General features: G+C 39.4%; 1 protein-coding gene across 1 annotated transcript in view; it reads left to right on the top strand.

Annotated features, from left to right (window-relative positions):
* LOC306864726 (connector enhancer of kinase suppressor of ras 2-like) overlaps positions 1–11,647 on the top strand; it is a gene marked incomplete at both ends in the record, with an annotated part of 78,620 nt that extends 66,973 nt beyond the window's left edge. The window contains 4 exons of the mRNA XM_079408918.1: positions 1,430–1,533; positions 3,607–4,126; positions 9,051–9,250; positions 11,417–11,647. Of these exons, the coding sequence (XP_079265044.1) occupies positions 1,430–1,533; positions 3,607–4,126; positions 9,051–9,250; positions 11,417–11,647 (1,055 nt within the window). The remainder of the gene's footprint in view (positions 1–1,429; positions 1,534–3,606; positions 4,127–9,050; positions 9,251–11,416) is intronic.
* Positions 11,648–14,015: the final 2,368 nt, after the last annotated feature.

The raw sequence follows: 14,015 nt of genomic DNA, 5'->3' as shown, positions 1-14,015 counted from the left end.
TTTCCATTTCTGTACAGTCTAATCTAATTGTCATGCCATTCGAATTTCATATTAAGAAATTCTTTTAACCCCAAAAGCAAACTGTGCTCCCTTCTAAATGGTTTTCTCTAGAATACAAATCTTGTGTAATCCTAGGCTATCTGTGAACAGAAGCACGTTTAAAACTGGAATATAATTGAATTTCATTCACACGTGTTTCATAAGTACATAATTCTTTCTGGATCACAATCCACCATCAGAATTATACATTTAATTATTCTAGGTGCTGTGAGAAAAGCCTAAACGATCCTCCACCTGCAGTATCCTCACATGCGATAGCCTACTAGCCGGGAAAACGTCTTTATGTTTACAAACGTGACGTAATTATGCAGTGCCATGCTCAAATTTCCTGCGAAAATCTACCCATACCACTCAAATTAGAAAGCATTATTATAAGCTAACCTTTGTGAATCGGCTAAAGTAAGGCAATAGTTTTGAACACTGGCTGGGTATGTACTTGCTAAAATATTGTTTTTGGATAAATTTTAACCAAAAAAAAGTTACGGGCTGCAGCTTTAACATAGAAATTTACAGTAAAGTCTATAAAATGCATTTGCAAAATAGATTTTATGGTGAGTGTTTGACTTAAACATTTCCTACATCATCTTCACAGGATGTTGAGATCTCTAAAAGATAGCCCAATGCTAAAAAAGGAAGGAAAGTAGGTGTGGTTTAGGGAAACTGATGTTATGTGATCCACAATTCCACAACAGAGGTCAAGGTTTGGCTCGTTAGCTGGTTACTCCCTGCTGGTAGATGCTGTAATTACACCATCAAGTCTTTAAAAGCATCTTTCTCCATTGCTCATTCAAAATTGGAAGGTAATATTTTTATGGATTTGTTGATGATTTGCCAGTACCTGATTCTTTTAAAACGCTTAAAGGGATAGTTCACCCAAAGATGAAAATTCTGTCATTAATTTGTCATTAATTGATTACCCCTGATGTCACATGGACTATTTTACCGATGTCCTTGCTACGTTTCTGGACCTGGGAGCATTACAGTTGTGTTGCTGTCTATGGAGGGTCTGAGAGCTCTCGGATTTCATCAAAAATATCTTAATTTGTGTTCCGAAGATAAAAGAAGGTCTCATGCCTTTGGAATGACATTGGGGATTGACAGAAATGAAATTTTGGGGTGAACTAGTCCTTTAAAATTGACTTTTGCCTTGGATTTTCCTTCCTGCATTTGACACCACAAACCAGGGTAGACAACAGTGAAGGCCTAGGGATTGTGTAGTAGAGCATTTTACAGCAGGTTCTCATTGAAAACCTGCATGTGTCTTTGTGCCCCACATGATCTCTGAGGCTTTAATTTAATTATTGTTTACTTTATGGAAATGTTTTGCAACAAGCTAATGACTCCCTGCACGTTCCTCTCTCTCTCCCAGCAGACTACTGGAGTGAAAGTGAACACGAAGACAATGAGACGCCCTCGACGCCCAAGCAAGACAGCCCACCACCCCCTTATGACACGTACCCACGGCCACCCTCAGTGAGTCAGCATCCAGCACACACACAGACACACACGGCTCCCTCTCACTGTGTAACCCCACACAATAGCACGGCTTCATAATGCTTGACATTTGGCATTGGAAAAAGAGCTGTTTTGTAGTGCCGTCCCCCAGACCTGGCCTTACCACGTCACTGAGTGACTGTGTGTGTGTGTGTGTGTGTGTGTGTGAATGAGTCAGACCACCTCATCTCTGAGCCCACTGTAGAGATGCGATGGGATTGAGTGTTATTTCTCTGTCTCTTTACGTATCTCTCAGTCTTTGTGAGTCACTATTACGTTTACCCCGTGGTCATGATAGACAGTATCGGATATTTATTTCCTTTTTGGCAAGTCTTATGAAACCTGTCATATTAATCGTTGAGTAATATTTCACACAAAATCAAAAGATAAAAATATATTCTTTATTTGTTTTGTGAAGAAAACAAAGCCTATTTTTAAGATTTCTATGACAATTCTCATCACTGTAAAAAACCTCAATGTAGTAATGTGACAAAAAACCAAGCATATAAATTATTATTATATAAATTTTTATATGCCATTATATGTGTATGCGTTCCTGAACATGTGTGGTTTAATTTGTGTGTGTGTGCTGGTTTAGAGTCACTGTGATTTGTGTATTTTCAGTGCAGGACTGCAGGGCAGGTCAGCCAGAGGCCACACAGCAGCAAAGCTTTTATTTAAGAGCAAACAAAGAGACATGAATTAAATGCTTTTCTTTCCTTCGGGCTTTCTTTTTCCTTCTACAAGGCCCCTCCATTTCTCCTCCACACATACACACACATTGTTCCCAGAGAGAAACGAATTAGGCGAGTTCTATCTATCGTTCGTTCTATCGTTCTTTCTATCGTTCGTTCTATCGTTCTTTCTATTGATCTATCATTCTATCTATCTATCGTTCTATCGTTTTATCTATCGTTCTATCTATCGTTCGTTCTATCGTTCTATCTATCATTCTTTCTATAGTTCGTTCTATCGTTCTATCTATCGTTCTATCTATCCATCTATCTATCTATCGTTCTATCTATCGTTCTATCTATCTATCGTTCTATCTATGTATCGTTCTATCGTTCTATCTATCTATCTATCTATCTATCTATCATTCTATCGTTCTATCTATGTATCGTTCTATCTATCTATCATTCTATCTATCGTTCTGTCGTTCTATCGTTCTATCTATCGTTCTGTCGTTCTGTCGTTCTATCGTTCTGTCGTTTTGTCGTTCTGTCGTTCTATCTATCTATCGTTCTGTCATTCTATCTTTCTATCATTCTGTCATTCTATCTTTCTATCGTTCTGTCATTCTATCTTTCTATCGTTCTGTCGTTCTATCTTTCTATCGTTCTGTCGTTCTATCTTTCTATCTATCGTTCTAATGTTCTAACATTCTAATCTATCTATTGTTCTATCATTTTATAGTTCTCTATCTGTCTGTCTGTCGTTCTATCTATTGTTCTATTGCAACTATAATTAAACCTGTTTTTTTGGAACATTGCCAATTGGTTGAAAGCTGGAAGAGCAGTTGGCCCATATTCAGAGTCTAATTTCCCACTAACACAGCTTCAGGTTCTCCCTCCACTCCTCTGTCCCCTATCCCTTCATTTTTCTATATTCGGCAGTTTTCACCGAAACCAGAGCTCTCTTTCTGTTCATTATTCATCTGCCTGTCTTAGACGAGAGTGGGTATTCAGGGGCCTGGTCTACTCTCTGAGTTTCTTCATTAGCACATTTTATTCTTGCCTTTTGCCTGAAGGTGATACATGCAGAAGAGCAAAAGCAATGTGTCCATTCATGATTTTTAAGCCTAGTGAATTTTAAGGGGCTTGAATGATTTATACCCTTGAACATGTACTTACATGATGAGCATCAAAATCCTTTCGTTTTTTTTTTGGTGTTTCCTTTCCTTTCTGTGTTTTTTTTGGACTTTGGTGCCTCAAATAAGAAAAAAAAGGATGGCTGGCACCCCTGAGAATAAGAGCGATGTTGTGTAAAAGCTTCCTACAATCTAGCAGCTACTTGGTTTTAGCCTAATCTTCATGTTTTTCTCTCACACAGAACCAGGTGAGTTGTGCAAGTCCTTACCTGGAACCCAAGCATGGCCGCCTCTCATCCACAGAAACTTCACAGTCTCGCTCCTCTCACGAGGAGTACCGCTCCGAACCGCAAGGGGGCAGCAGCAGTGGAGGAGGTTCCCCAGCTCGGAAGTCCGCCAGCCAGAGGCGCTCATGGCAGGACCTGATTGAAACCCCTCTGACCAGCTCAGGCCTCCACTACCTGCAGACTCTGCCCCTAGAGGACGCTGTGTTCTGCGAGCCAGGGGCGGGTCTTTCTCCAGAATATCGCCGCCAATCCACTCTGCCTGCCCAACGCACACTGATGCAGGAACATTACGGCCCCTTCCCAATGCTTGAAGGGGAGAGGCTCCGAGAACCTGTTAATGCAGCCGGGAAACCCCGCAGCTTCACCTTGCCTCGGGATAGCGGCCTGCATGCCCTCCTCACACCCTCCACCAGCATGGCAGACCAGCGGGACCCCAGCCGTAGAGAGCTCAGCCGTTCACACTGCATCAATAACGGTGGGTCAACAGTGGTTCAAAATTATAAGATATATATAACATACTGTATTAGTTAAAATAATGTAAATTATACAATTTTTTAACATTGTTATATATATATATTTTTTTTTTTTGCCACTACAGATGCTAATTCATGAATAAATAAATAATTTACAAATGATGGATAATTATTATAATATAATTATTATAGCCTATATATAATATTTATTTAGATTAGGACTGTCAAATTAAGACTTCAAAAGTTGAATTTCCCCTGATCCATAAATTCTGTAATTAGTTTAATTAATTTTTTATAATTGATTGACAGTCCAAATTTACACATAAATTGGTAATGATGACAAATGGGGGGATCCAGCTTTTCCAAAGATACTACTACAGAATACCCTTTATTATTATTTTGGAACGTGAGTTGCTGTGCATGGCAGAAAATAAACGGTTCTGAGGAAAAGTTTGGCTCAAATCAGTCCTCTAAAACCTCTTTACCACGTTCTATTAGATTTTAATAACCCTCTTATTATGAGAACAGTAGACACAGCAGAGTAATTTTAATGCATGTGTGGATTTATTTGAGTGCTTCGATATTAAATTGTTAAGAGCAGTGCTCTCACAGAGGACCGTGTGCATGGATTTGAGCCTCTTTTTCTGTCTAAATCTCTTCCTGTGTTTTCTTAGCTCCTGTGTCTTTCTCTTTTTCCCCGTATGAGTGTGTGTTGGAGCTGTATGAAGCATAAACAGTGTCTTAGTTGCAGATTTTTTTAGCTGTGCTGTGAGGTTCCCCACTGAGATCTGTCCACTCGTTTCTTACATACACAAATGCACACATGCACATGCAGGCATCTTCTTCCAGAAAGAGCAGCATGCTCTTTCCTATGAAACTCATCACCCTGCAGTATTGGTGTAGTTCTGTCACAAGCTCCTGACCCACTTCACTTTACTTTACTGTAGTTGGTTTTGATTTACAAGGACAGTGCATCTTTATAGATATTTCTGTAAGCCTGTTAGTTTTCAGCTTTAGTACCTGGACATGTATCATGACCACAAATCGAAAATTGCCTAAGAATTTATAAATCAGAAACATGGATACTCTTTTAAATAAATAAATACTATAAAAATATATTTTTTTTATATTTAAAAATTTTAACTTGCATTTTAATTGTTCCCCTGAGGGACAATAAAACGTTTATCAGAACTTTAGCTTTCTCATTTTAGCTTCTTAAATGTAGCTTTGTATTAATAAGAATTGATATTTTAATATTCATTTAAAAAATGTAATTAAAATTGTATGTTTGTTTAATGCATAATTTTTTTTTCTACAAAAATAGTTTCAGACCAAACCAAGGATTTCCAAAGGTTCATGAGGGAACTGCAAGGGGTTTGTGAGTTGATGAAAAGCTAATAATTAATTAAGATTAAATCAACGAAGAGATTGATTTTGAAATTAAAAATTAAAATTATAATAAATACGTTAAAAATAAAAAACACACTGCAAAAGACAAAATATTTTATTTCTTTAGCTGCATGTCATTTGATCATTAAACATCATAAAAGAGTTATGAACATGCAAGTGTGATGTTAAATTATTGAAATTAACTTAAAAAGCTGTTCTTCACACTGACAAAAAAAGTTTGGGAATAAATGGTTGTTAATCAGCTTTTGAAGAACTCGTTTTATAGTGCATAATCACACTGTTGATTATAAAACAACAGTCTATATTTTATATTACTACTTGCTTGACAACCATAAACTCCCTAAAGATATGCAAATTAACTTTATTACTTGGAGGAATAATTGTCTATTTGGATTATTACTGTAAATGTAACAATTTTTACTTTACTTTTTAAAAGACTGTAATACTCTGCCACATGGATTATTACTTTAACCTTGTAGTTAGCAGTAAATTCTGAATGGGCTATTAATTCTCTCCTGTTTTCTGTTTGGTCTGATGTCCGGATAGACTCATTTCTCTCCACAAACCTCACAGGAAGCCGCCCATTTGCTGCTGGATTACCACTCTGTTTATCTCCCCGTGTTACTTTTCATCTTCCCCTCGTCTCGCAGTCCCATCGCCTCATGGCTCATTGCCATCTCACCATCTATATTCCCCATCTGGCAGCCCATCTCCACTATCTCACCACCAATCTGCCCATCTCACGTCCCATCGGCTTTTTCCCAACTTTTTCTTCTAATATTCCCCTTTTTCATCATCTCAGACGGATCACCAGCAGCCCTCTATATATAATCCCAGTGGCTTTTAATGAGTCTCCCTCTTATCTGTGTCTTTTATATCGCTCTGTTTCTATCTCTGTCTGGAGGAGTAGGGGGCATCTGTTAGTCATCCACAGAGCCCATTCGTGCTGTACTACATACTGAAGAAAAAAGAGAGGCACGGCCTATTGATCGTGACTCTCAATCGCATGTTCCCCGGCAACTGGAGAGAAAGATCGTGTCTTGCAAAGCCAGAGTTTTCAAAGTTCTGTGCCATTTAACAAGTTCTAAAAGAATCACAAAGAGCTTTAAAACTTCATTGATTTACTCCGGTTTAGTCGTTGTTATTGTAATCCATCACATGGCTAACCAAGCGGTCGATTAAATGCTTTTTCTTTCAAGTTATTGCAAGCGTGTAATAAAAACAGGGTTTGCCAGCTTGCACAAAAAGTATGCAAAAAGTAATATGCTAAAAAATTTAGAGAGACGTGGCCTGACTTACTGATCTAAATAGACAATGATTTTCCAATGATTTTTGAAATATCAGACAGATATATATGGGGCTTTGGTGCATAAATGGATAATGCCGGAATGAATAATTATTTAGACTTTATTCACAAATTTTTGTTTGTACTCAATTGATTTTCATCTACAGCTGTTCTGTTTTAACCTCCTTATTCAGTAATCATTCAAACTTGAATCCATTTCCAAATGCGACATATATTGCATCTGCAGCGTGTGGTGGGAGGTGCAGTGTGGGACTGCTGCCCTCTTGTGATTATTCAAAATAGTGTCTAAATACACGCCCTACATACAGTCTCTGCTAATAAGTCCCAGCACTATATACTGTTCATGGCCCATGTGTCTTACCTACACAAACACTACAACAACAGGACTGGAGTGACTCAACCTATTTCCTGACTAACACATGAGCACCTGGATATACAGTACCCATGCAGACAGAAAGAGCAAAAAAAACACACAACATGCCACCCGCTTGACAGAATGTCTGTCAGAGTGATCGATTGCCAAACCTGAGTAGCCTTAAGGGAGTTTTTCCTTGCTTTGAAAGGTGGCTGTGTTAAATGAAATGAACATGTCATTTTAAACACTTATGAGATCTGTCTTACTGTCCTTCTTTAGGTGTCTAGCATCACCAAACTGCATTTACTCAACCCCATCTTAGACCACATAAGACCATCTAAAGACCATATTAGAGTAGCTAATAATTATGATTGAGTTGACCAACTAATAACCAATTTAAATCAGATGATAATTTTAGACCAGCTACTGGTTATGTTGACCAGCTGATGCTGAAGCAAATGACCAACTTAAAGCAGCTAATAGACAGCTTAGATCAGCAAATGGCCATCTTAGACCAGCAAATGGCCATCTTAGACCAGCAAATGGCTGTCGCATCTCAGACCATGTTAAACCATCCTATCACCATTTTAGACTGATAGACCAGCGAATTATCAGCTTAGACCACGTTTGACCAGCAATTGGTTATGTTGACCAGCTGATGATCAATAAATGACCAGCTTAAACCAGCTAATAGATAGCTTAGATCAGTGAATGGCCATCTTAGACCAGCGAATGACTATCGCATCTTAGACCATGTTAGACCATCCTATGACCATTTTAGACTGTTAGATCAGCGAATGATCAGTTTAGACCATGTTAGACCAGATTATGTAGACCAGCAAAAGACTAGCTTAAACCAGCTAAGAAGGACAGCTAGACACCTAAAGAAGGGCAGTCGTGGCCTAATGGATAGAGAGTTGGACTTGTAACCCGAAGGTCGTGTGTCTCGGGTCCGGCAGGGACTGTAGGTGGTGGGGAGAGAGTAACCAACACTCTCTCCACCCTCAATACCACGCCTGAGGTGAGACCCTCGAGCAAGGCACCGAACCCCCAACTGCTCCCCGGGCGCCGCAGCAATGGCTGCCCACTGCTCCGGGTGTATGTTCACTACTGTGTGTACACTTGGATGGGTTAAATGCAGAGCACAAATTCTGAGTATGGGTCACCATACTTGGCCACACACCACTTCCCTTTCCCTTTCCCCCTAATGACCATCTTAGAGTATGTTAGACCATCTAAAACCAGCTAATGACCATCTGAGACCAACAAATTATCATGTTGGCATGCTAATGACCAGCTTAAACCACGTAATTAACACTTAGTCCATATTAGACCAGTAATGGCAATCTTAGAAACCATCTAATGTATTCCAAAATACCTCTTAAATTCTAAGCTAGATTTTTAAGCAGGAAAGTGTTAAACACATTGAGAAGGGCAGATGTGTGTGTGTGTGTACATTGCAGACGGATGGAGATGGAGAGAAAAAGAGATGTTGTGTTGGCACAGAAATACCCAGCACCCGTTTCTTCAAACGTTAACAGATAAAAACCGAGACGGCGAGAGAAAATGTTCCCATATTTACATAAATATGAGCCTGATTAAGCATTTATCTATGCCAGCCTGATGAAAGACACTTCTCGTCCAGGTCTTATGTAATTTCTCTCTTTCTACCTTCACAATTCCAGACTAACAAACTAAATAAATGAGCCGAGCATCATCAGCATACAACTACCGGCCTACACACCTGATTGAACATTAAAATGCACAGTTTAAATGTTGCAATCCCACTCAAAATTGTGCCTTGCTGGTTGAGCCACCCCCTCATTAACTCTGGCTTTCTGTGGCGCCCCCACAGGCGGGGAGCAGGAGTGCCATGGGCAGGCGGATTCGCTTGGTGATTTGTACCGGGCGCTGGAGCGTGCCAATCTGTCGCCTATTGGTGAGCACCGCCTTTCCACCCGTCTGGAGTACAAACACCTTTTCATCCGGCGTTGCAACGATCCACAGCTAAATGACAAACTGCATCATCTCCGCATCCTGCAGAGCACGCTAAAGGTATCTGACCTCTGCTGCCGCATGGGTCCCACTGCACCGTGTGTGCGTGTTTGTTTCATCTGTCTCGTCTGCCCGTCAGTCCCTCTCCGTCTGTCTGATGTCTGTGGGGTTCTGGGGAAAGCAGGAATTTTGTGTGTGTTTTGTAGTCCATTTTGAAACAATGACTTAGCCAAACTGCTATCCCAGAATCACATCCATGTTAGACGGAGTTCTCTGTCTGGTGTGGGAGGTGGGTTTTGGCCAAACTCTGAACCTTGCTTCTCTGTGTTGGGTTAATCTGGTTTAGGCTTCACTTGGTGCCATTGGGTGTTACCATGGTTGGATCAGTCATTCCGTGCCTATGCTGTGAACCCCCCCCCCCCCCCCCCCCCCCCCCCAACCCCAGGCTGTTACATTGTGCTTATTATGTTGGGGGCCAGTTGCATTGTGGGCATTATAAACAGTCGGTCAATAGAAAGAAGGGTTCCAAAACATAGGATCTAAGGTGGACTATTAATGATGAGCTAATGACTATCTTAGACAAACTAATGAGCAGATTATGACCCATTTAAACAGGATAATAACCATCTCACACTACTTAATGACCAATTCAAACCAGCTAATGACCATCTTAGACAAGCATATGAACAGCTAATGACTAGCTTATGCCATCTTAGACAAGCTAATGGCAATCTTAGACTAGATAATCACCACACTTAATAACCAGTTTAGACCAGCTAATAACAAGTTTAAAGCAAATAATGACTTTCTTAGACCAGCTAATAACCAGTTTTGACCTGCTAATGATCATCTTAGACCAGCCAATCACCATGTTGACCAGCTATTAACCAACTTAATTCAAGCTAATGACCATTGGTAAGGCCAAACTTTTCTCTGAACCCTGCTTCTCTGGGGGCTAACTTGGTTTAGGCTCCACCTGGTACCATTGAGTCTTTTACCGTGGTTGGGTCAGTCAGTCCGTGCCTATGCTGTGAATCCTCCCTCCAACCCTAGGCTGTTACACTGTGCTTATTATGTTGGAGCAGAGCCTCCAGTTGCATTGTGGGTATTATAAACAGTTGGCCAAAAGAAAAGAAAGTTTCCAAAACCAATAATGATGCACTAATGACCAGATTATGACCTGTTAAAACAAGATGATGACCATCTTAAACCAGCATATGAGCTATCTTAGACAAGCTAATGACCATCTTAGACCAGCATATGAGCTAGCTTAGACAAGCTAATGACCGTTTTAGATCAGCTACTGACCATGTTGACTAGCTAATAAACAGCTAATGACCGTATTGACCAGTAAATAACTAGTTTAAACCAACTAATGACTATCTTAGACCAACTAATGACCATGATAGATCAGCTAATCACCAAGTCGACCAGCTAATAACCATTTTTTACCAGCTAATGATCATCTTAGACTGGCTAATCACCATGTTGACCACCTAATAACCCATTTAGACCAGCTAATGACTAACTTAGACCTGAAAATCACCATGTTGACCAGCTAATAACCAGTTTATATGAGCCAATAACCATCTTAGACCTGCTAATCACCATGTTGACCAGCTAATAACCAGTTTAGATGAGCCAGTACCCGTCTTAGACCAAATAATCACTATGTTGACCAGCTAATATTAGCTAGTCTAATATGGTCTTTAATTAAAAAAATATAATAACTTAAGATGGGCTAATGACCATTGGTAAGGCCAAACTCTTCTCTGAACCCTGCTTCTCTGTTTGGGTTAACCTGGTTTAGGCTCTGCCTGGTGCCATTTTTTTTTCTTCCTGTAGTTGGGTCAGTCGGTCCGTGCCTCTGCTGTGACCCCCACGCCCCCACCCTTCCCGGGCTGCTGCGCTGTGCTTATTATGTTGGGGCAGAGCCTCCCATTGCATTGGGAGGGTATTATAAACATCCCTTATCACTCAGACTTGAATGAAAGAAGGTTAATTGGGGGCACGAAGCTCCACAGTGCCAGAGGACTCCAGTCAAGTCTGAGCATGCTATGTGTGTTTGCGTGTGTGTCGCTCTGCTCATCTAGGTTGAGTCCACATCGCTTCACGTCTACGCTAATCGCCTGTGGCGTGCTTTGACTATGACATCCTGAACTCTGTATGAAGGAGACTGTATCTGTAATGCCCACCCTCCACTGCTCTCTTTCTTCACTCCCATAGGACAGGGAGGGCGAGGTAGCACTGATTGACAAGCTGCTGGCCAATCCTAAGATCACGTCCTCAGAGTTCCAGGAATGGAAGAAAGTTTACATGGAGCTGTTTTCATCAGAGCTGCAGTGGGATCGTCAGCCAAGCCCCGCCTCCGAGCCCAGCCCTGCCGCCACACCTGAACCCGCCCCTCGCACGCCCTCCCTCTCACACACACACTCCTACATCGAGACTCACGTCTGACGCACACAAACGCACACTTCAATCACAAAAATGCCGCCACATTATTTGAAGTAGTCATCGCTCACAACCAACGGACACAGTCTCACTTCCATGGACCTTAGGCTGGACGTTCAAGCTAAAGTAAGGGTTGAATTTGTGTTTGTGGACTGTTTGCATTTTAATTACGAGGCTGTGAGGAATATTTATGTGCAGAATTAACATTTAGGGTTATATTAATGTATTGATGCGTGATTCAGGATTTATAATTTCAGTAAATAAGTCACATTATTTAATAATCAATATAAAATTAAGCAAGAGAGCATCTCAGATTACACTTTAAGTAAATACTGTCAAGTTTGGCTTTCTTTGTCATTATTCGTAATTGTTTGTATCCATTGAAGCAATGCAAGTTAATATTTGTTATTTTCTTGCTCAATTATGAAATATAGTGTTTATGTTCTATAATATTCTGAGAATATATTTGGAATCACAATATATTCACAATTTTTTTCCCATATTTTCTAGGGACCACAGTATATTAGTATCATATCAGTTTTTTTTTTTTTATAAGATTTTAAATTTAAATTTAAATGTATCATGCAATTTTTGATATATCAGTCAATATTTGATATTTATTTGTGCATGCGCTTCTATTTTTACATTTGGATTACCTGTCATCTAACACTCGCTTAAACATAATGTTTAAAAACTATTATTAACTAATCATTTAAAAACAAATCTTAAAATGAATATCCATTTTTCATAATGTACATTATAATTTTGTGATGCCTAAATTCGCTTAGCATTTTACAGTACACTATTTAGTGCTTCATTATTTTAAATGTATTTAGAAGAATTGGATGAAAATTTTAATTTTGGGCTTAAAAATAATTTTATTGGCACAATTTTATGATTTTTGATTTCAGTTGATCCCAAAGATTCATTTTAAGGCTGAACAGTCGACATAAAGGTCTCCGGCATTTCAACCTATTAAACATACTGTACTTTTATGCTTCACAGTCTCGTTTTAATTGATGTCAAATTTCATACAGCATCTTCCCTGATTAAGGTCCATAAAAACAAATTCTTCTCACTTTTGCTTGTACTTTCACATCCTGACAGCAATCGCAGACTTAGTCTACATGTGCTTTTTAAATACTTGAAAAACATTGTTTACGCAGGCACAGATAGCTGTACAAACAAAGCTCTCTCGATGGCTCGACTCGCAACCCATAAGCTTCATGCCACTTCTGTACACGGGGTTGCCATGGTTACCAGTTCTCCAAGCGACTCAGACAAGGAGAGACAATGCCATCGCACCGAGACCAAACCTGGTCAAACCACCACTAGACAGGAAGCCGAGATAGAACCAGAGCACTTGAACTTGGAAATGGAAGCTACGGACTGAATTCTGAGAGGAAATGCTCATCTGAGGCGCCGTTCGAACTCATGCCTGTGTTTGTCTGTCTTTTTGAAGTAAATCTCTCAGTAGACACACAGACGGTCATCACACAAGTTGTCTGCCATGTTTATATGCTACTTTAGCATACTATATACTCTATTGTATCATACTATATATTTATGATCTGCTGTTATACATCGGCTGGCCCCGACTTATAGCACTTGTACATTCGTGTGGAAGTTGTGTGCGTGTGCATGAACATGGAACACTGATGTGGTTGTCTCATCTCACCACAACCTCCGTAGAGTGTTTGGATATACCAAGAAAAGGCCTTTAAAGGAATATTCATGGTTCAAAATCAGATCAGTTCTATAGACAATATCTTTGGCTTGGTGCCAGTTTCCACAGTCAGTCATTTTGGCTCAACTCGTAATAATGCTCTTAAAATGGAAGTCTATGGGGCAAGGCAATTTACGGGCAAAAAAGTGCAGCTTGTATTTGTGTCTCTAAAGTTGTCTAAATAATCCTTGTGAGACCTTTCCAGGAGCAGAACGTCTGATAATTCCTGAGGGTGGATTTGTCTCTGTGTAAACAGAACTTTTCTGGTATATTTGTGCTTATTTTACAAAAGTTACAAGGTTTATAGAGTTCACACAGTCAAGAGTTAAAGTTACTATGTTTTATTTATTATAAGAAATATATTATTTAATATAATAATAATAATAATAATAATTATTATTATTATTATGGATGTTCAGTCTAAAATATTATTTTTTTTTTATTGTATCAGTCAAATACAGACAAAATTACATATTACATTGTACACTGAAATGTCGCAATGCCTAAATTCAGTGCATTGATTGCAAATGAACAGCAAATTTTAGCATTTTATTTGTGATTTATTTAGGTTTTTCATTCAATTTATTTACAACAGAATAGAATTTTTATGTTTTATCAATTATTGTCCATAACATAGATATAATTATT

Source organism: Barbus barbus (assembly GCF_936440315.1).
Source record: "Barbus barbus genome assembly, chromosome: 46".
Taxonomy (NCBI): Eukaryota; Metazoa; Chordata; class Actinopteri; order Cypriniformes; family Cyprinidae; genus Barbus; species Barbus barbus.
Note: the sequence above shows the minus strand (reverse complement) of the source record. Positions and strands in the feature narration are given on the sequence as shown.